The sequence below is a fragment of the Nomascus leucogenys genome, chromosome X, assembly GCF_006542625.1.
Source record: "Nomascus leucogenys isolate Asia chromosome X, Asia_NLE_v1, whole genome shotgun sequence".
NCBI classification, from domain to species: domain Eukaryota; kingdom Metazoa; phylum Chordata; class Mammalia; order Primates; family Hylobatidae; genus Nomascus; species Nomascus leucogenys.
In genome coordinates, this window is record NC_044406.1 from 139,750,332 (window position 1) to 139,772,443 (window position 22,112).

General features: G+C 41.1%; 1 protein-coding gene across 2 annotated transcripts in view; it reads right to left on the bottom strand.

The window, feature by feature from the left end:
- Nucleotides 1–689: 689 nt before the first annotated feature.
- The window catches only part of F8 (coagulation factor VIII), a 205,196-nt gene continuing 183,773 nt past the window's right edge, over nt 690–22,112 (bottom strand). For both annotated transcript variants that reach the window (XM_003279331.4, XM_030806653.1), the window contains 4 exons: nt 13,061–13,205; nt 11,708–11,856; nt 10,364–10,540; nt 690–1,220 (listed from right to left, as the gene is read on the bottom strand). In XM_003279331.4, coding sequence (XP_003279379.1) covers nt 1,065–1,220; nt 10,364–10,540; nt 11,708–11,856; nt 13,061–13,205 — 627 coding nt within the window. In that variant the 3' untranslated portion in view covers nt 690–1,064. The remainder of the gene's footprint in view (nt 1,221–10,363; nt 10,541–11,707; nt 11,857–13,060; nt 13,206–22,112) is intronic.

The window sequence follows — 22,112 nt, forward strand, 5'->3', positions numbered from 1 at the left end:
GATAACCAGGGATTTTCCTCATTATTTCCACAGAAATATTAAATGTATGTCCTTTAGAAGCCTAATATCATCATCATTTTCTTTCTTGGCCATCACAAATTTCAAGAAGACATTTTTTATTTCAAAGCTTTCAACAATTGCATCCTCCTGACTTGTTTTTTTATTGGTCAGAATTAAGACCAAATGGCTTTACATGTACATCTTTCTGAGATTAAATCTATGGACACTCGTCAGAAAAATGCACATTTGCATATATACAGAATGCCTTCTATAATTTCAGGGGACTTAGGGATTCTCGAACCCCATCTATAATTCTCAGTTTAAGAATGCTAGTTTTGGAGATAAGAATGTGCCCCTCATAATGACTAAATAACATAATTATATCTATGTGTAATTATATATATATATTATAATTATATCTATCTGTTTCTGCAGAAACAGACTTTAATGCAGTAGTTATTGCATTATCTCCACTTTGCAGATTGTCCAAATGATTTGCCTTTTGACTTCAAGATTGTATTGATCCGATCCTGAAACATGTTTTGTTCCATGCTTGACCAGGATAATAAACAACTGAGAGTTTTATTTTAAATGTATGAGGCTTAATCTGAAATGCTTACATCATAAATATCTTTTTCAAACTTTCATCACATAGTTTTTCTACAGCAGAGGAAGTGGTGACTCTGAGAGGTCTAACTTTTCAGGGAAGAATGCTTTCATGCAGGTTTCTCCTCACTTCTTTTTGCCTAGTTACACTGGAAGGAAGGAGTAATCTGGGAGCAGCTGCAGAAAATAGGTAAGAGTTAAGTGAAATTGGATGCACCCTCCTGGCTCCCCACCAAAGAAATGCAGGATTAATGATAGTTAATTCAGGCGGCTTCAAGGCAGTGTCTGCTAGGACTGTATAGTTTAAAAACATAGCAAAATAATGGTGCCATGGACAATGTGGGGCAGGAAGTAAACCGAAGGTCAGCACAAAGGTAGAAGGCAAGCCAGGGAGGGACACTGCCCTGGAGCTGAGGAGGGAGGGGTGACGGCACTGGCAGGTGCTGCAGTGGCCACCCTCAGTAGAGCTCCTGTGCCTCGCAGCCCAGAACCTCCATCCTCAGGGCAATCTGGTGCACCCAACTCTGGGGGTGAACTCGAAGGTAGCGAGTCAGTAACGGTGGGTCTAGAGAGTTCACCACAGGTGTGAAGGAGTCTTGATTTCCCTGAAAAACCTGAAAGAGGAAAGATAGCATTTATTGGTTGTTGGACAGGACAATGGTCACTGCAAAGCACAGACGCTTTTCTCACTTCTAGTTGTTTCCAGTAGTCCAGGATTAAACCCTGGAAGATGACTAGATGACTCTGTCCCATGCATCTGGGACATCTAGAATTAAGAGCACCCTGCTTTGGAGGCCTTCACTCTAGCTAGGCCTTATATCTAGAATGTTCTCAACCACTTCCCAAACCTCAGTGACATTAAGTGCTTTGTCCTGGGTCACACACAGCACCTGTGTTGGACCATCTGGAGATGAGAGTCAGGCTTTGGCCAGCAGACTCCCTTGTCAATGCATTTGCTGTGGCAAGAGGAGTACATGGCAAGAGCTCAGAAAATGGTAGCTATCGTTATTAGTCAGATAAACTGGTTTCTCACGTGTTGGTGACAACTTTAGAATGATAACGAATGCAACACAGCAAGGCATGCAATTTAGTGTAGCTGGGCAACCTTGGCAGGAGGGGATGCAGAAGAGAGAAAGAAGTGGGAAGAGTCTAAGACTCAAGGCATCTTGCTACTCCAGGACTTTGGAGCAAAGGCCACCTATAACTGGGTGGATGTTTGGGAAAATGAAGATCCGAATGTTCAAAACGTGTAATTCAAGGCAACTCTAAAACCCTGTGGGTTTTGTGTGGATTCTGAGGTAAGCCTACAGAAGAAAGTCCAGCCAAATGGTGAGAATAAGCAAGAGTCTTGGAGAAAAAGGAACAGAATGAAGGCAATGTCCTACCATAATGCATGCTCTTGCGAGGACAGACAGACACCATGATATCCTTAGGATTTCCTGAGGCAGTTTGTGTAAAAGGAGGCAACTTGCCACCAAAATGGGAAAGAAGTGGTTAAACAGCAACAATAGGGCTCCTGCTTCCTGGGATTATTGGGTGACATTTTCCTCTAACAATCCTGGCATCTTCAAGCGTGGTGTCGGTTTTACTTCGGATTCCAAATGGGAAGGGGCTTTTCCTGGCAAATGTACTGTGAAGTAACACTGTGATCTTACAGAGAGTTTAGCTATCGGAACAAAAGAAGTTTGGGCCATCTTCATTACTCTAGCTACATTTTCCCCCTAGGTTCCCAACCCTGGCTGCTTATTGGAATCGCCTTTGGAGCTTTTAAAAAATGATGCATGGGCTAGCTCCCCACCCCCCCCGCCACCCCTCCAAGAGAAGCCAATTTAATTGGTCTGTTCCCACCTTGGCCCCCTTACTCTGGTCTCCAAGTTCTGCCTAATATAGGCACTGCCCAAGTCTCTGATCTGTTCTCCCACTAATTCCTCCTATTTTACCGCATCGCAGATAAGCTAATCTTTTAGTTTCTCAACGATGTCAACTCTTGTTTTATTTAACATGAGAGCCTTTGTATATGTGATTTCCTCTGCTTGGAAGGCTCTTACCCCTTCTGTTTCTTCTTTTATCCATGTTTTTTACCCTTCAGGTCTCAGTTTAAATACTACCTCTTAAACCAAGCATAGTGGCATGCCCCTGTAGTCCCAGCTACTCAGCAGGCTGAGGCAGGAGGACTGCTTGAGCCCAGGAGTTTGAGACAAGCCTAGGCAACATAGCGAAATTCTGCCTCAATTTTTTTTTTTTTGAGACGGAGTCTCGCTCTGTCACCCAGGCTGGAGTGCAGTGGCACCATCTTGGCTCACTGCAAGCTCTGCCTCCCAGGTTCACGCCATTCTCCTGCCTCAGCCTCCCGAGTAGCTGGGACTACAGGCGCCCGCCCCCATGCCCGGCTCATTTTTTGTATTTTTAGTAGAGATGGGGTTTCACTGTGTTAGCCAGGATGGTCTTGATCTCCTGACCTCATGATCCACCTGCCTCGGCCTCCCAAAGTGCTGAGCTACCTCTTTAGAAAGGTCTTCCTCATTATTCCTCATGTAAAATAGGACTCTTGTTTGTTCTAAATCTCAACTTACTTGTTTCCTTTGTAGCATTCAGTATCTTTTCCTTTATCTCTTTACATGCTTATTGACTGTTTCCTTTGTCTTTGCCACCAAATGTCAGTTCCACAAGGGCAAAGACCTTGGTCATTGTTGTATCTTCAGCACATAGAATATATAGCATAATGTATATAGCATGGCAAATATACCATAAACATCTATAGAAATAAAGTTCTGTATTTGAAAAAATTTTTGAGAAACATTAAGGTCCCTGTTCTGAGATTATTTTACAAATGTGTATGGTGTATTTGGAGGCTTTGTACATCTTTTGTTAGATTTAATCCTTACTGCATTAAATCAGGGGGCATGCGATGCCAGATTGTCCCATTACTGATGATGCTAAGTTTGATCACTTGGTTAAGATGTCCACCTAATCTGTATATTTATAAAGGTAACCCTTTCCCTTTCCTAAAAATCTGTGGAGTGAGACTTTGAGACCATGCAAATATTCTGTTTCACAACAAGCTTTTATCCAATGGTATTAGCAACCCTTAAAGTTCTTTACAAGTATTCAATAGTACATTGATGGTTGCAAACTGATTTTCCAATTATGATCCATTACCCTTCTTATTCCTTTTGATGCTCAAATTGTCTCAAATCTGGCCAACAGGAAGCCCTTCAGGCCAGTTTCTGTGTTCTTTTCACATGATCCCATTAATCTTCTGGCACATCAAGATCACCAAGATCATCTAAGATTGCCTGGCAGTTTCCTTGATCCAGGCTTGAAAAAGTCATTTCTCTAGGGAGCTCAGATTCTTTTGACTGGAAAATGGTAGTTAGAGACCAAGATTTGGGCATGGGATGGGCTCGTTATTACTGCAGTGTAATTACTTCTAGATTCCTTCAGTGAACAGTGCTAAGAATATGATTTTTTAAATTCCTAAGTTCTCACTGACACTTCTAATTCAACTCTAACGTTCTTTTGGTTAGTATTAGATTTCTAGGGCTACTGTAACAAATTCACCACACACTTGGTGCCTTTCAAACAAAAGAAATTTATTCACTTATCGTTCTAGAGGCTTGAAGTCTGGAGCCTGGAGCAGAGGCACAAAAGAGTGTGTCAAACACAAAATCACATTTAAAGCTTCTGTTTGGAAGTGGTATATGTCATGTCCAATCACATTCTATTGATCAAAATGAGCCACACAGCCATGCCTAATGTTGATGAGGTTTTCAAGGAAAGAGGGAATAAAAACTCAAGAACATCAGTACCATCTGCCTCATATGCTATTTTCTGTTCATTTAGAAATTTCTTACATTTTCTTGTTTCAGCAATAAGAGGTGATTTATGCAGGCAGACATGAGGGCTGGGTGGCTTACTAGGTTTCTTAGCCAGTAGTACCCTCTACTGTTGATAAATGGAAGTGTAATTTATTTAATAGATGGGACCAAAGAGGTTTGTGGGTCTTGTGATTCCGTAATTCACTTTTGTTTTTATAGGACAGTTAATTTCTAACATTTGCTTTTTTTTTTTTTTTTTGAGACAGGGTTTCTCTCTGGAGATGAATACTCCAAACAGCATGACTTGATCATTATACACTCTATGCATGTAGCAAACATATGTAAACCATAAATATATAAAATATGGCCAGGCACAGTGACTCATGCCTGTAATCCCAGCACTTTGGGAGGCCGAGGCAGATGGATCACCTGAGGTCAGGAGTTCGAGACCAGCCTGGCCAACATGACGAAACCATGTCTCTACTAAAAACACAAAAATTAGGCAGGTGCCTGTAATCCCAGCTACTCGGGAGGCTGAGGCATGATAATTGCTTGAACCTGGGAGACAGAGGTTGCAGTGAGCTGAGATCATGCCACTGCACTCCGGCCTGGGTGACAGAGCGAGACTCCATCTCAAAAAATATGTATATGCAAAATATCTCCATTGGATACTCCTAATCAACTACTTTTAAGAAGCAAGGGTCTTGGTGACTATGTATATTGACACTTATGAACATATTTGTCAAACTAATGAATATTATGAGATTAGTTGGTTGCTCCTAATGTTGCTGGAAAAAGTGATGAAAGAAAAGGAGGAGCTCAGGAATTTGAATTCCCAGCTCAAGAGCTGCATAAATGACCTGACAGATTCTATGTATGCCCTGAAGGAGACCCTTATCTACTGTAGCCACAGAGCTGAGATTGCTGAAAATCAAATGCCAAATCTCATCCTGTGACTAACTGAATTATAAAGCAAGCCAAACTCCCAGCTTTGCAGGGTGTCTACTGTTAAAGCAAGGGCATTGATCGGGAAAGAATGGGGGCACTATAAGTTGGATTAGGTATGTGTGGAAGACCCTGATTAAGCTGGGGACATAGAGCTCCTAAATATTGATGAGTCTTCTTTCCCAGTGAAAGTTTTCTCTCCATCCCTGTGGTGGCAGTATCTCCACTCCAGTCTAAGTGGATTAACCCTGCACTGCCTGAGGAAACTGTAATGGCCTCCCCTGAGGCAACTGCCATGCAAGATAATACTGATTCCCTTCAGGACCCACCCTACCACCCCTCTTTGTTATTAGATCTATAACTACACTCAAGTCCCAGCAGGCGAGGTGAGGTATGAAGGTGACCCACGACAAGGTGCACTATACTCCAAAATCATGACTTGAGTTTTCTAATTTACACAAGCAGGAATCCAGAGAATATGTATAGGAATGGGTACTAAGGATGTGAGATAATAGTGGAAGGCACATAAAGTTGGATTAGGCCAAATTTATTGACATGGGCCCACTAAGCAGAGATTCTGGACTTAATGTTGCATCTCAGGGAATTAGGAAGGCCTCTAACGGTTTAACTAGTTGGCCGAAACACAGACCAAAAGATGGCCCACAGTGAGCAAACTAGAAATTTCAGACTTGCCCTGGTTTAATGTAGAAGAAAGGAGATTGAAATGCTAGAGTGAATTTGTCATTTAAGACCTACTCACCAACACTGGGAGAGTTCAGAAGACACAGATCTCACCATTACTTTGAGAAATAAATTTGTGAGGGGAACCTCAGCATCCTTGAAGGGCTCTGTGATCACTCTTCTCTGTAGGTGACACCTTACAGCAGGACCTGCAGTCACTGAATTATAAAACCTAAATACAATGGGAATAATTGGATCCTGGGGTGGAAGGGGCCAATAGGCAGCACTCAGCTGCCAAAGGCAAGGTAAGTGTAGTTGCCATAAGGGACAGCAGAGTCAAAGCAGCAATTAGAATAGTATGACTTGCACGGACCTATGGTGTTGGCTAGTAGATTATAGTGTTCTTCGATGTGATATAGATAGAATGCCTACCAAATTCTTGAACTGCATAAGCGGAAAAGTTCTAGGTCAAGTGAACAAAAGTCTAACCTGAATAATAAAAACAGAGTCACAGCCTCTCAATCAATTCCCAGACTTGAGCAAGTTTACAGACCCAGCACTCCTTGAATGAATGGGAGGCTCAGTCTCCTTGAGGAAGGACTCTGGTACACTGCCAAGAATACTGTCACTCTTTCTCTCAGCCTTCCCCAAAGGGACATATGGCCTTTCTATAAGAATAAGTGTGCATCGAAGAAAAATAATTAATCAGACCTTTCAGGGACTACTGGACAATGGCTCTGAACTGGCACTAATTTCAGGAGACCCAAAATGTCACTGTGGTCCACCAGTCAGAGTATGGGCTTATGGAGGGTCAAATGACTGATGGAATTTTAGCTCAAGTCCATCTCAAAGTGGATGCAGAGGATCTGTGAGACTACCTTGTGGTTATTTCCCGAGTCCTGGAATGTGTAATTGGAAGAGATATATTGAGCAGCTAGCAGGATCTTCACATTGGTTCCCTGACCTATGGAGCAGGGGCTATTGTAGTGAGAAATCCTCCTGTAATCCTCTGTGAATAACTATTCTCCTTTTGTGAGATAGCTCTTGGCCTACTACTGGGCCTTAGTAGATACTGAATGCTTAGCCACAGACCACCAAGTTGCCATGTGACCTGAACTGCCCATCATGAACTAGGTGTTATCTGACCCACCAAGCCATAAAGTTGGGTATGAACAATGGCACTCCATCATCAAATGGAAGTGGTATATACATGATCAGGTCTGAACAGGTCCTGAAAACACATGTAAATTACATGAAGAAGTAGCCCAAATGTCCATGGTGCCTGTTTCTGCTACCCTGCCTTCTCTCTCCCAGCCTGCACTTATGGCCTCATTGGGAGTTCCCTATGATCAGTTTACAGAGGAAGAGGAGTCTTGGGCCTGGTTTACAGACGGTTCTGCACGATATGCAGGTACTACACAAAAGTGGACAGTCCCTATCTGAGATACCCATGAAGGACAGTGGGCAGAATTTTAGGCAGTGTACCTGGTTGTGGACTTTGCTTAGAAGGAGAAATGGCCAGGTGTGCAATTATATGTCAAGTAATGGGCTGTAGTCAGTGTTTTGTCCAGATAGGGACTTGGAAGGAACATGATTAAAAAACAGGTGACAAAGAAATTTGGGGAAGAGGTATGTGGACAGATCTCTCTGAATGGGCAAAGGATGTGAATATATTTATGTCCCATGTGAGTGCTCAATGAAGGGTGACCTTGGCAGATAAGGATTTCAATAATCAAGTAAATATGATGGGCCGAGTGCAGTGGCTCACGCCTGTAATCCCAGCACTTTGGGAAGCCAAAGCGGGAGGATCACCTGAGGTCAGGAGTTCAAGACCAGCCTGGCCAACATGGTGAAACCGTCTCTACTAAAAATACAAAAATTAGCCAGGCGTGGTGATGCGCGCCTGTAGTCCCAGCTACTCGGGAGGCTGAGGCACGAGAAATGCTTGAACCCGGGAGGCAGAGGTTGCAGTGAGCCGAGATCGTGCCACTGCACTCCAGCCTGGGCAACAGAGCAAGACTCCATCTCAAAGAAAAAGTAGATATGATGACCTGTTCTGTGGATACCAGTCATCCTTTTTACTCAGCCACCTATGTCACTGCCTGATGGGCTCGTGAACAAAGTAGCCATGGTGGTAGGGATAGAGGCTATGCAACATGGATTTCTATTCAACAAGGCTGACCTGGCTATGGCCACTGCTAAGTGCCCAATCTGCCAGCAGTAGAGACAAACACAGAGTCCCCAGTACGGCAGTATTTCCCAGGATGATCAGCCAGCTATCTGGCAGCAGGTTGATTACATTGGAATATGTTCATCACGGAAGGGGCAGTGTTTTGTCCTTCCTGGAAGGAAACTGGACTACTACTTCACAATGGAGGTATGGAAGAGTATGTCTGGAATACAATAGATCCCTTAGAGTGTCTCTTAGTATTACCAGGCCCTATGATTCTGGTCAATGGGAAACTACAGCGACCCAATCCATGCAGGACTACTAGTGGCCCAGGCTCTTCAGGAATACAGGTTTGGGTCACCTCATCAGGTAAAGAACCACAATCAGCTGAGATTCTTGCCGAAGGCAAAGTCAATACAGAATGGGTAGTAGAAGAAGGTAGTTATCAATACCAGCCAAGTTTTGTTATATCATGTTAGGTGGAATTATGACCTTATTTTTGTCTCTATTTAGAGATAAAGGAGATGTGTATGGTGGGTGCTACATTGACAAGGGGTGGACTTGTCATGGTTAATTTTATGTATCTACTTTACTTGGTCATAAGGTGCCCAGATATTTACTCAAACATTATTCTGGTTATTTCTGTGAAGGTGTTTTTGAATGAGATTAACATTGAAGTCAGTAGACTGAGCAAAGCAGATTGCTCTCCCTAATGTGGATAGGCATCATCCAATTAGTTGAAGGCCTGAATAGAACAAAAAGCCTGAGTCTTCCCCAAGTAAAAAAGTAGTCTTGCTGCCTGACTGCCTTTGGACTGGAACATCAGCTTTTTCCTGCTTTCGGTTTTGAACTAAAACAGTGTAGCTCATCCAGAGAGAGAGAGAGACAGACAGACAGACAGAATCTCCTATTGGTTCTGTTTCTTTGGATATCCCTGACTTACACACTCATATAAGTAGAATCATACAATATCTATCCTTTTATGTCTGGCCTATTCACTTAGCATATTTTCTTTTCTTTTTCTTTTTTTTTTTTTTTGAGATGGAGTCTCACTCTGTTGCCCAGGCTGGAATGCAGTGGCGCGATCTCGGCTCACTGTAAGCTCTGCCTCCTGGGTTCATGCCATTCTCCTGTCTCAGCCTCCCGAGTAGCTGGGACTACAGGCACCCGCCACCACGCTTGGCTAATTTTTTGTATTTTTAGTAGAGATGGAGTTTCACCGTGTTAGCCAGGATGATCTCGATCTCCTGACCTCGTGATCTGCCCGCCTCGGCCTCCCAAAGTGCTGGGATTATAGGCATTGGCCACTGCGCCCGGGCTTCACTTAGCATATTTTCAAAGTTCATCATGTTGTGGCACTAATCAGAGATATAACCTTTTTTAAATGGGAATTTCTTCTAGAATATCCAATGTCTAGACTTCAGTTGACCAAACTGCCAGTTTGGTGAAGTCTTTCATCCAGCCTTGATGGATAAGGGAATTCTTCTTGGACGTGATGTTTATCCAAGACTTAACGAATGAGTCAGGTGAAAGTGGCAGTAGAGGGTAGCTAGAAAAATGTTCCAGGTAGAAGAAATAATATCTATTTAAAAGCCTGGTATGAGACATAATGGCTGTATTTAGTGACCTGAGAATTTCTTAGTATGGATAGAGCTTAAAGAGCCAAGTGGCAAGAGACTGTATTAGAGAGATTGGTAAGGACCACATCATGGTTAATTCTTGGTGAAAAAATAATATGAAAAACACCAAAGAAAGGAACTATTTCTTCCCCCATTACTCATGGGGTGATAAGACTTTATGTCACGTCTTTTAATCAGCACAATTTGTTGAATTATCCAGCAAACCCAGATTAAGAATGAAGACTTCCTGGACCACTAAAGTTAAAGGTCAAAAAGGCTTGGGAATCAAGGTGCTGATGAGGAGAATTAACTCTTGGATCTACTCTGCCCTTTTCTCAGTATTTTACCTTTTTCTTAAAGTCACTGTGTTCTCTCAGAATGCCTTTTACAATGTCTTGCTACCATAGGTACTTAATAAATTTTGCCCTGAAAGTTTGGTCATATATCAACCTTGTTATGTTATGTTAAGCTCTAGGAGAGGTGGTTTTTTTTTTCTTTCTTTCTTTCCAAGGAGACTAGCATACCTTTACTTTGCCATTCTGAAAAAAGAGAGTCCAGTGATGGCCATCTTGACTGCTGGAGACGAGGAACTCCTTCACATACATGCTGGTAAGTAGAGATTTTACTCCCTGAGTAGTTATTCCTGTGACTTTCATTGTCTTCTGGAAGTCCACTTGCAGCCACTCTTTTGGATTATTCACCTGAGGGCAATAGAGTTAGACTAGTAGCCTCTTGGTCACCATTTACTCCCAGAAATTCCCAAATCCCTCTTAACCATACCACAGCACTTCTCACTCTACTTTCTTTTTTGAGATGGAGTCTTGCTCTGTCACCCAGGCTGTAGTGCAATGGCACGATCTCAGCTCACTGAACCTCCGCCTCCCGAGTTCAACCGATTCTCCTGCCTCAGCTTCCCGAGTAGCTGTGGTTACAGGTGACCACCACCATGTCTGGATAATTTTGTATTTTTAGTAGAGATGAGGTTTCACCAGGTTGGCTAGGCTGGTCTTGAACTCCTGACTTCAGGTGATCTGCCACCTAGGCCTCCCAAAGTGCTAGGATTACAGGCCTGAGCCACTTTGCCCGGCCTCACTCCTTCCTTCCTTCCTTTCTTTCTTTTCCTTCCTTTCTTTCTTTTCCTTCCTTCCTTCCTTCCTTCCTTTCTTTCTTTTCCTTCCTTCCTTCCTTCCTCTCTCTCTCTCTCTCTCTCTCTCTCTCTGTCTCTTTCAGACGGAGTCAGGCACTGTCGCCTGGGCTGGAGTGCAATAGCATGATCTCAGCTCACTGCAACCTCTGCCTCCTGGGTTCATGCGATTATCCTGCCTCAGCAAGAGTGGTCTAGAACTCCTGACCTTGTGATCGGCCCGCCTCAACCTCCCAAAGTGCTGGGATTACAGGCATGAGCCACCGCACCCAGCCTCTACTTTCTATTGGCTAGTCAGTCTCTCTTATTCAACTCTAAGCAACTTCAGGGCCAAAATTTTTCACAATTCACCTTGGTATCCCTAGGCTCATCCTAGGGATACTAAGATGTGCAGTAAATGTTTACTTTTCATTGATGTAATGAGAAACCTGGAAAGAAAGCTAATTGTTAATATTTATCTGTAAAATGGACTTTAGCTTCTACAATTATTTGACACATATTAGCCCAGTACTAGATATAGAGATTCTTCTTCCAGGAGGTTCAATTAGGGATCATTTCCCCCAAATGCCTGTGTGGTTGTCTGCCCATAACCAAACTTCCTTGACACACTTTTTAGAACTAACAGTTGACAGAAATACCTCAGAAGAAACAGTCAAGGCCTTCCCTGATTTTTTCCCCAACCACTGCTCCGAGTCAGTTAAACAGTAAATCTGTTGCCTCTTACCTGAGGTCTCCAGGCATTACTCCTCCCTTGAAGGTGAAGTCGAGCTTTTGAAGGAGACCAGGTGGCAAACATATTGGTAAAGTAGGATGAAGCAGTAATCTGTGCATCTGATATTGCTTTACTCTCCATTCCCAATGGCATGCTGCAACCTCAAAGAAAAAAAGAAGGTTATCACAAGGACATGCTGCAGCCTCAGTTATACTGAGCAGCTTCCACTGATATTCCAGGGCTACTGTCATCATAATATCATTTCTCAGGTGTTAACTTTTGCACAGATTCTGTTATTGGTTTTTTGTTTTGTTTTGTTTTTTGTTTTTTGAGATGGAGTCTCACTTTGTCACCCAGGCTGGAGTGTAGTGGCATGATCTCGGCTCACTGCAACCTCTGCCTCCTGAGTTCAAGCGATTCTCTTGCTTCAGCCTCCCGAGTAGCTGGGACTACAGGCACATGCCACCATGCCCCACTAATTTTTTGTATTTTTGGTAGAGTTGGGGTTTCACCGTGTTAGCAAAGATGGTCTTGATCTCCTGACCTCATGATCCGCCCGCCTTGACCTCCCAAAGTGCTGGGATTACAGGTGTGGGCCACCACGCCCGGCCAATTCTGTTATTGTTATCTGTTTTCTGGCCAGCTCTTCCCACTTTGTGTGACTCTTTAATTTTCCTTGTTTCTTTTCTTCTACTTTTATTTTAGATTCTAGGGGTACATGGGTAGGTTTGTTGCATGGGTAAATTGCATGTCACTGAGGCTTGGTGTATGAATGATCCCCTCACCCAGGTAGTGAGTGCAGTACCCAATACATAACCTTCTAACCCACACCCCCCTCCCAACCTCTCCCCTCCTGAGTGTCCATCATTGTGTCCATGTGCATTTAATGTTTAGCTCCCACTTATGAGAACACATGATATTTGGTTTTCTGTTCCTGTGTTAGTTCATTTATGATAATGGCCTCTAGCTGCATCTATGTTGCTGAAAAGGACATGATCTCATTCTTTTTTATGGCTGCATAGTATTCCATGGTATGTACGTACCACATTTTCTTTATCCAATCTGTTGTTGATGGGCATTTAGGTTGATTCCATGCCTTTGCTATTGTGAACAGTGCTGAAATGAACATATGTGTGCATGTGTCTTTATGACAGAATGATTTATATTCCTTTGATTATATACCCAGTGATGGGGTTGCTGGGTTGAATGGTATTTCTGGGTTTGCCCAGGACTATGCTGGTTTTAGCACTGACAATTTTGTGTCCTGATACTGGGAACCCCTCCCCCAGTCTCAGGATAACTAGAACAGTTAGTCACCCTACCCATGGTTGAGGGAAGAAGGATATGGGATGACTTGGCACTTACTATTTAAATCACAGCCCATCAACTCCATGCGAAGAGTGCTGCGAATGCTGTAATGAGTTGGGTGCAAACGGATGTATCGAGCAATAATTGGAGGGTTAAAAATATTGTGTTTTATCCCAGATGAATCCACATTGCCAAAGAAGACCTGTATGGAGAGATTAGCACAAATACATGGAAAATGAATACAGAGTAAAAAGCAATTTCTGTCAATCATATCTTCCTTCTAATTTGCTTTGTGCATTTCTCAACAGCATCCAACATCTACATAAGACAACTATGGTTAGATGGATGTTACGATGGTAGACACAAAGGAGGAAAGCACCAAGAAGAAGTGGGAACAAGGGAAATTATTAGGTCTGGGGCAAGTGAAGTTATTTTCTACTTTGAGTTCCTGTAAAAGGCTCATAAAAGTTGAGGAAGCCATTTGGGCTCTGCTACTCCAGCATGGTCCACAGACCAGGAGTAGCAGCATCACCTGAGGGCAATTCAAAATGCAGCATCAGGAGAACGGTATCAGTGAGTTGATGGGATAGGAGGTCCCTAGCTCTTTTTCCCCCACAGGAACAATAATTTGACAACGATCTATGGACAAAAGTGTCTTTGTGGGAGCCTTGGGATTCAGGTAGGAGGTTGAGAAACCCTGGTAGAGCTCAAGAACAAAGATGAATACTTTAATAAGGCAGGCCCACATTCTAGTGGCAGACCTGTCAACTGTAGTTCTGGTTGGTGACTTAGCTCCAGAGCTGTTTGTATGTGGTCCTACCACTATCCCTATCTCCCCAGGAATCTGGGAGGAGCAACTCCCATTGGCAACCCCAGTAACAGGGCTCCCAACTGTGGACTCTGAAGCAGCTTCAGTACCACACTACCATGGTCTTGGGGAAGTTTTGCCTACTCAGGAAACTGGTGGGAGTCATGCCAGTCCACCTCTGGAAGCAGGTCCACCAACTAGACCTGACTGTGGACTCAGAAGTAACCCTGTGAGCCAACTCCAGTCTTGCTGTACCATGTTCTGGAGACAGTCCTGCCTGAATCCACACTTACCTGTGCCCCCAAAACAGGCCCACTGACTATGGGCCCAAGTGGGGACCCTGAAGCAGCCCTTTGACCCAGCTTCAGGCCTGCTGCATCATGGTCTGCAGGCAGTCCTGCCCACTCAAGGACCCAGTGAGAGCTACACCTATCCAAAGCCCTGGTAATGGGCCCATTGTCTGAGTACCCAACTTCAGACCAGAAGAGGTGTCAGCTCACTCAAATGCACGGATACCAATGCAAGGCTATGTGGATCATGAAGAATCAGGCAAATATGACATCACCAAAGGGAACTAATAAAGCTCCAGTAACCAACCGTGAAGAAATGGAGATTCATGAAATTTTTGACAAATAATTCAAAATAATCATTTAAAGAAGCTCAATGAGCTACAAGAGGATACAGGAAGATGACTAACAAAATGAGGAAAACAATACGTGAACAACATTAGAAGTTTAATAAAGAAATAAAAACCATGAAAAAGAACCAGATAAAAATCCTGTAGCTAAAGAATATTGCTGAATATAGCTGAAGAATGACTGAACTAAAAAATTTAATAGCGCTCTTTAATAGCAGACTCAATCATTCAGAAGAAAGAATCTGTAAACTTGAAGACAAGTCATTTGAAATTATCTAGTTAGTGGAATAAAAAGAACAATGAGAAAGAGTGAAGAAAGAACATAGGACTTATGGGACATCATCAAGCAAAATGATAGATGCATTATAGACATCTTAAAAGGAGAAGAGAGAGAGAAAGGAAACTTATTTAAAGAAATAATAGGTGAGAACTCCCCAAATCTAGGGAGGGAAAGTGCCATCTGGATTCATTAAGCCCAAAGATAACCAAATACATTAAACCCACAGAAGTCTACAGTGAGACACGTTATAATTAAATTATCAACAAAGACAAAAGAGAATTCTGGGTAGTAAGAAGAAAGTGAATTGTCACCTATAGGGGAGCTCCATAAGACTATGAGTGGATATCTCAGCAGAAACCTTGCAGGTCAGGAAAGAGTGGGATGATATATTCAAAGTATTGAGAGAAAAAAAATCCAATCAACAATACTTTATCCGGAAAAACTGTCCTTTAAGAATGAAGACAAAGGTAAAGCCTTTCTCAAACAAAAAGTGAGGGGGTCTGTCACCACGAGACCTGCCTTATAAGAAGTGCTAATAGTTCTTCAAGTTGAAATAAAAAAAACAATAACACAAAAGCATATGAATCCTTTCACTGCTAAAGGTAAATATAAAGAGAAACATAGAATATTATAACACTATAATGATTCTTATAAATCACTATTAATATTAATTTATAAATTAAAAGACAAAAATAGTAATAGTAACTATAGTGACAGAAATTTGTCAATGGAAACACAATATAGAAGGAAGTAAAATATGATGTCGATTACATAAAGTTGTGGCGGGGGGAATGAGTAAAGTATAGAGTTTCTGAATGTGATTGAAGGTGTTGTCAGCTTAAAACAGACTGCCATAACTATAAAATGTTCAATTTGATCCCTGTGGTAACCACATACACATACACACACACACACACACACACACACACACACACAGTAGATATACAGAAGATAAAGAGAAAAGAATCAAAACACATCCAAGCAAAAATCATCAAACCACAAAGAAAGAAAAAGAAGAAACAAGAAAACTACAAAACAGAAAACTATTAACAGAATGGCAACAGAAACTCCTGACCTATCAATAATTACTTTAAGTGTAAATGGACTAAACTCCCCAATCAAAAGACATAGAGTAACTGAATGGGCTTTTTAAAAAGCCAACAATTCAGAGGTGGGAAGTAAGAAACAAAAATAAACAGGACCCGACTACATGTTGTTGATAACAGACTCACTTTTGATATAAGGACATACATAGGCTGAAAGTGAAGGGGTGGAGAGAGTTATGCCATGCAAACTGTAACCAAAAGAGAGCAGGGGTGGCTATACTTGTATGAGAAAAAATAGTCTTTAAGTAAAAAAACTGTGACATGAGACATAGAAGGTCATTATATAATAAAAGGGTCACTTGAACAGGAAGATGTAATAATTATAAATATATATGTACCCAACATGAAAGCACCTAAATATATAAAGCAAACATTGACAGACATGGAAGGAGAATTAGATAATAATACAATATAGTTGACTTCAATACTCCACTCTCTATAATGAATAGATCATCCCAACAGAAAATCAGTAAGGACAAAACAGAACTGAAGAATAAAATAGACCCAATGGACCTAAAATGTATATACAGAACTTTCCACCCAACAGTAGAATTATCAAGCACACACAGAACATTCTTCAGGACAGATCACCATTCAGGTCACAAAACAAGTCATAATAAATTTAAGAAGATTAATATCATACCAAGTATATTTTCTGACCACAATGGATTGAAACTACAAATCAATAACAATAAGAAAACATGAAAATTCACAAATATGTGGAAACTAAACAATACATTCTTGAACGACCATTGGGTCACAGAAGAAACTGAAATCTTGATAATATACCAAAACTTAAAGAATGTAGTAAAAGCATACTAATAGGGAAATTTATAGCAATAAATGCCTATATTTAAAAAGAAGAAACATATGAAATAACCCAACTTATCACCTCCAGGAACTACAAAAAGAAGAAAAAAAAACTAAGCCCAAAGGTAGCAGAACAAAGGAAATAGTAAATGCTAGAGCAGAAATAAATAAAAAAGAGAATAGAAAAACAATTGGAAATAATTGACAAAACTAAGAGTTGATTTTTTTTTGAAAAAATAAACAAAATTGACAAGTCCTTATCTAGACTATGAAAAAAAGAGAGAAGACTCATATAAATAAAATGTAAATGAAAGAGGAGACATTACAACTCATGTCACAGAAACAGACAGAACCATAAGGGACTATTGTAAGTGTCAACAAATTGGTTAACCTAGAGGAAATGGATAAATTCCTAGAAACATATAACATACCAAAACTGAATAACAAAGAAATAGAAAGCCTTAACAGACTAACAACAAATAGGGATATTAAATCTAGTAATCAAAAACCTTCCAACAAAGAAAAGCCCAGGACCAATGGCTTCATGGATGAATTCTATCAAACATTCAACGAAGTATTAATACCAGTATTTCTTAAACTCTTCCAAAAAATACAAGAGAGAACACTTCAAAACACAATTTATTAGCCAACATCACCCTGATACCACATCCAGGCAAAAACAACACTAGAAAACAAAACTACAGGCCAGGCCAGGTGTGGTAGCTCAAGCCTGTAATCCCAACACTTTGTGAGGCTGAAGCAGGCAAATCACTTGAGGTCAGGAATTCGAGACCAGCCTGGCCAACAAGGTGAAAACTCATCTCTACTAAAAAAAATACAAAAATTAGCTGGGTGTGATGGCATGTTCCAGTAGTCCCAGCTACTCAGGAGGCTGAGGCAGGAGAATCGGTTGAATCCAGGAGGTGGAGGTTGTAGTGAGCCAAGATCATACCACCACTGCACTCCAGCCTGGGCGACAGAGCAAGACTCTGTCTCAAAAAAAAAAAAAAAAAAAAAAAAAAAGAAAAAGAAAAGAAAAGAAAGAAAACTACAGGCCAATATCCCTGATGAACACGGATACAAAATTCCCCAACAAAACACCAGCCAACCAAATTCAACAGCACATTAAAAGGATCATTCATCATGAACAAGTGGTATTTATCCCTAGGATGCAAGGATGGTTCGACATGGGCAAATCAATCAATGTGATATACCACATTATCAGAATCAAAGATGAAAAACACATGATTATTTCGATCAATACAGAAAAAGAATTTGACAAAACTAGATATCCATTCGTAATAAAAACTTTCAGCAAGATAGATACAGAAGGAATTTAACACAATAAAGACCATATAGGAAAAGCTCACAGCTGATATCATAACTGAATGTGGAAAAACGGAAGGCTTTTCCTTTTAGATACTGATATGGTTTGGCTCTATGTTCCCACTCAAATCTCATCTTGAATTGTAATCCCCATAATCCCCACATGTCAAGGGAGGGACCTAGTGGGAGGTGATTGGATCATGGGGGTGGTTCCCCCATGCTGTTCTCCTGATAGTGAGTTCTTACGAGAGCTGATGGTTTTATAAATGTTTGACAGTTCCTCCTTCACACACTCTCTCTTGCCTGCTGCCATGTAAGATGTGCCTATTTCCCTTTCTGCTATGACTGTAGGTTTCCTGAGGAAAGAACATGGGACTTATGGGACAGCAATGCAGAACTGTGAGTCAATTAAACCTCTTAAAGCTTCATAAGTGAAGGAGAAATGGAATTCTTTACAGACAAGCAAATGCTGAGGGATTTTGTCACCACCAGACCTGCCTTACAAGAGCTCCTGAAAGAAGCACTAAGCATGGAAAGGAACAACTGGTACTAGCCACTGCAAAAACATACCAAATTGTAAAGAACATTGACACTATGAAGAAACTGCATTAACTAATGGGCAAAACAACCAGCTAGCATCATAATGACAGGATCAGATTCACACATAACAATATTAACCTTAAATGTAAATGGGCTAAATACCCCATTTAGAAGACACAGACTGGCAAATTGGATAGAGTCAAGACCCATCAGTATGCTGTATTCAGGAGACTCATCTCACATGCAAAGACACATATAGGCTCAAAATAAAGGGATGGAAGAATATTTACCAAGCAAATGGAAAACAAAAAAAAGCAGGGGTTCCAATCCTAATCTCTGATAAAACAGACTTTAAACCAACAAAGATCAAAAGAGACAAAGAAGAGCATCACATAATGGTAAAGGGAAAAATGCAGCAAGAAGAGCTAACTATCCTAAATATATATGCACCCAATACAGGAGCACCCAGATTCATAAAGCAAGTTCTTAGAGACATACAAAGAGACTTAGACTCCCACACAATAATAGTGGAATACTTTAACACCCCACTGTCAATATTAGATCAATGAGACAGAAAATTAACAAGGATATTCAGGACTTGAACTCAGCTCTGGACCAAGCAGACCTAATAGAGATCTACAGAACTCTCCACCCCAAACCAACAAATTATACATTCTTCTCAGCACCACATCACACTTATTCTAAAATTGACCACATAATTGGAAGTAAAACACTCCTCAGCAAATACAAAGAATGGAAATCATAACAAACAGTCTCTCAGACCACAGTGCAATCAAATTAGAACTCAGGATTAAGAAACTCACTCAAAACCACAAAAATACATGGAAACTGAACAACCTGCTCCTGAATGACTACTGGGTAAATAACGAAATGAAGGCAGATATAAAGATGTTCTTTGAAACCAATGAGAATGAAGACGAGGCGTACCAGAATTTCTGGGACACACTTAAAGCAGTGTTTAGAGGGAAATTTATAGCAATAAATGCCCACAAGAGAAAGCAGGAAAGATTGAAAATTGACACGCTAACATCAAAATTAAAGAATTAGAGAAGCAACAGCAAACAAATTCAAAAGCTAGCAGAAGACATGAAATAACTAAGATCAGAGCAGAACTGAAGGAGATAGAGACACAAAAACACCTTCAAAAAAATCAATGAATCCAGGAGCTGTTTTTTTTGAAAAAATCAACAAAATAGATAGACCGCTAGCCAGACTAATAAAGAAGAAAAGAGAAAAGAATCAAATAGACACAATAAAAAATTATATTGGGGATATCACCACTGATCCCACAGAAATACAAACTACCATCAGAGAATACTATAAACAGGTCTATGCAAATAAACTAGAAAATCTAGAAGAAATAGATAAATTCCTGGACACATACACCCTCCCAAGTCTAAGCCAGGAAGAACTTGAATCCCTGAATAGACCTATAACAAGTTCTGAAATTGAGGCAGTAATTAATAGCCTACCAACCAAAAAAAGTCCAGGACCAGACGGATTCACAGCCAAATTCTACCAGAGGCACAAAGACGAGCTGGTACCATTCCTTCTGAAACTATTCCAAACAATAGAAAAAGAGGGAATCCTCCCTAACTCATTTTATGAGGCCAGCATCATCCTGATACCAAAACCTGACAGAGACACAACAAAAAAAGAAAATTTCAGGCCAATATCCCTGATGAACATCGATGCAAAAATCCTCAATAAAATACTGGCAAACCGAATCCAGCAGCACATCAAAAAGTTTATCTACCACAATCAAGTTGGCTTCATCCCTGGGATGCAAGTCTGGTTCAACATACGCAAATCAATAAACATAATCCATCACATAAACAGAACCAATGACAAAAACCACATGATTATCTCAATAGATGCAGGAAAGGCCTTCGATAAAATTCAACACCCCTTCATGCTAAAAACTCTCAATAAACTATGTATCAATGGAACATATCTCAAAATAATAGGAGCTATTTATTACAAACCCACAGCCAATATCATACTGAATGGGCAAAAATGGAAGCATTCCCTTTGAAAGCCGGCACAAAAAAAGGATGCCCTCTCTCACCACTCCTATTCAACATAGTATTGGAAGTTCTGGTCAGGGCAATCAGGCAAGAGAAAGCAATAAAAGGTATTCAAATAGGAAAAGAGGAAGTCAAATTGTCTCTCTTTGCAGATGACATGATTGTATATTTAGAAAACCCCATTGTCTCAGCCCAAATCCTCCTTAAGCTGATAAGCAACTTCAGCAAAGTCTCAGGATACAAAATCAATGTGAAAAAATCACAAGCATTCCTATACACCAATAACAGACAAACAGAGAGCCAAATCATGAGTGAACTCCCATTCACAATTGCCTCAAAGAGAATAAAATACCTAGGAATCCAACTTACAATGGATGTGAAGGACCTCTTCAAGGAAAACTACAAACTACTGATCAAGGAAATAAGAGAGGACACAAACAAATGGAAAAACATTCCATGCTCATGGATAGGAAAAATCAATATCATGAAAATGGCCATACAGGCCGGGCACAGTGGCTCACGCCTGTAATCCTAGCACTTTGGGAGGCCGAGGCGGGTGGATCACGAGGTCAGGAGATCGAGACCACGGTGAAACCCCGTCTCTACTAAAAATACAAAAAATTAGCCAGGCACGGTGGCAGGTGCCTGTAGTCCCAGCTACTCTGGAGGCTGAGACAGGAGAATGGCGTGAGCCCGGGAGGCGGAGCTTGCAGTGAGCCAAGATCACACCACTGCACTCCAGCCTGGGCGACAGAGCGAGACTCCCTCTCAAAAAAAAAAAAAAAAAAAAGAAAATGGCCATACTGCCCAAAGTAATTTACAGATTCAATGCCATCTCCATCAAGCTACCACTGACTTTCTTCACAGCATTGGAAAACACTACTTTAAACTTCATATGGAACCAAAAAAAAGCCCGCATAGCCAAGACAATTCTGGGCAAGAAGGACAAAGCTGGAGGCATCATGCTACCTGACTTCAAACTATACTACAAGGCTACAGTAACCAAAACAGCATGTTACTGGGGCCAAAACAGATATATAGATCAATGGAACAGAACGGAGGCCTCAGAAATAACACCACACAGCTACAACCATCTGATCTTTGACAAACCTGACACAAATAAGCAATGGGGAGAAGATTCCCTATTTAATAAATGGTGTTGGGAAAACTGGCTAGCCATATGCAGAAAACTGAAACTGGATCCCTTCCTTACACCTATTACAAAAATCAACTCAAGATGGATCAAAGACTTAAACATAAGACCTAGGACCATAAAAATCCTAGAAGAAAACCTGGGCAATACCATTCAGGAGATAGGCATGGGCAAAGACTTCATGTCTAAAACATCAAAAGCAATGGCAAAAAAAGCCAAAATTGACAAGGGGGATCTAATTAAACTAAAGAGCTTCTGCACAGCAAAAGAAACTATCATCAGAGTGAACAGGCAACCTACAGAATGGGAGAAAATTTTTGCAATCTATCCATCTGACAAAGGGCTAATATCCAGAATCTACAAAGAACTTAAACAAATTTACAAGAAAAAAACAACCCCAC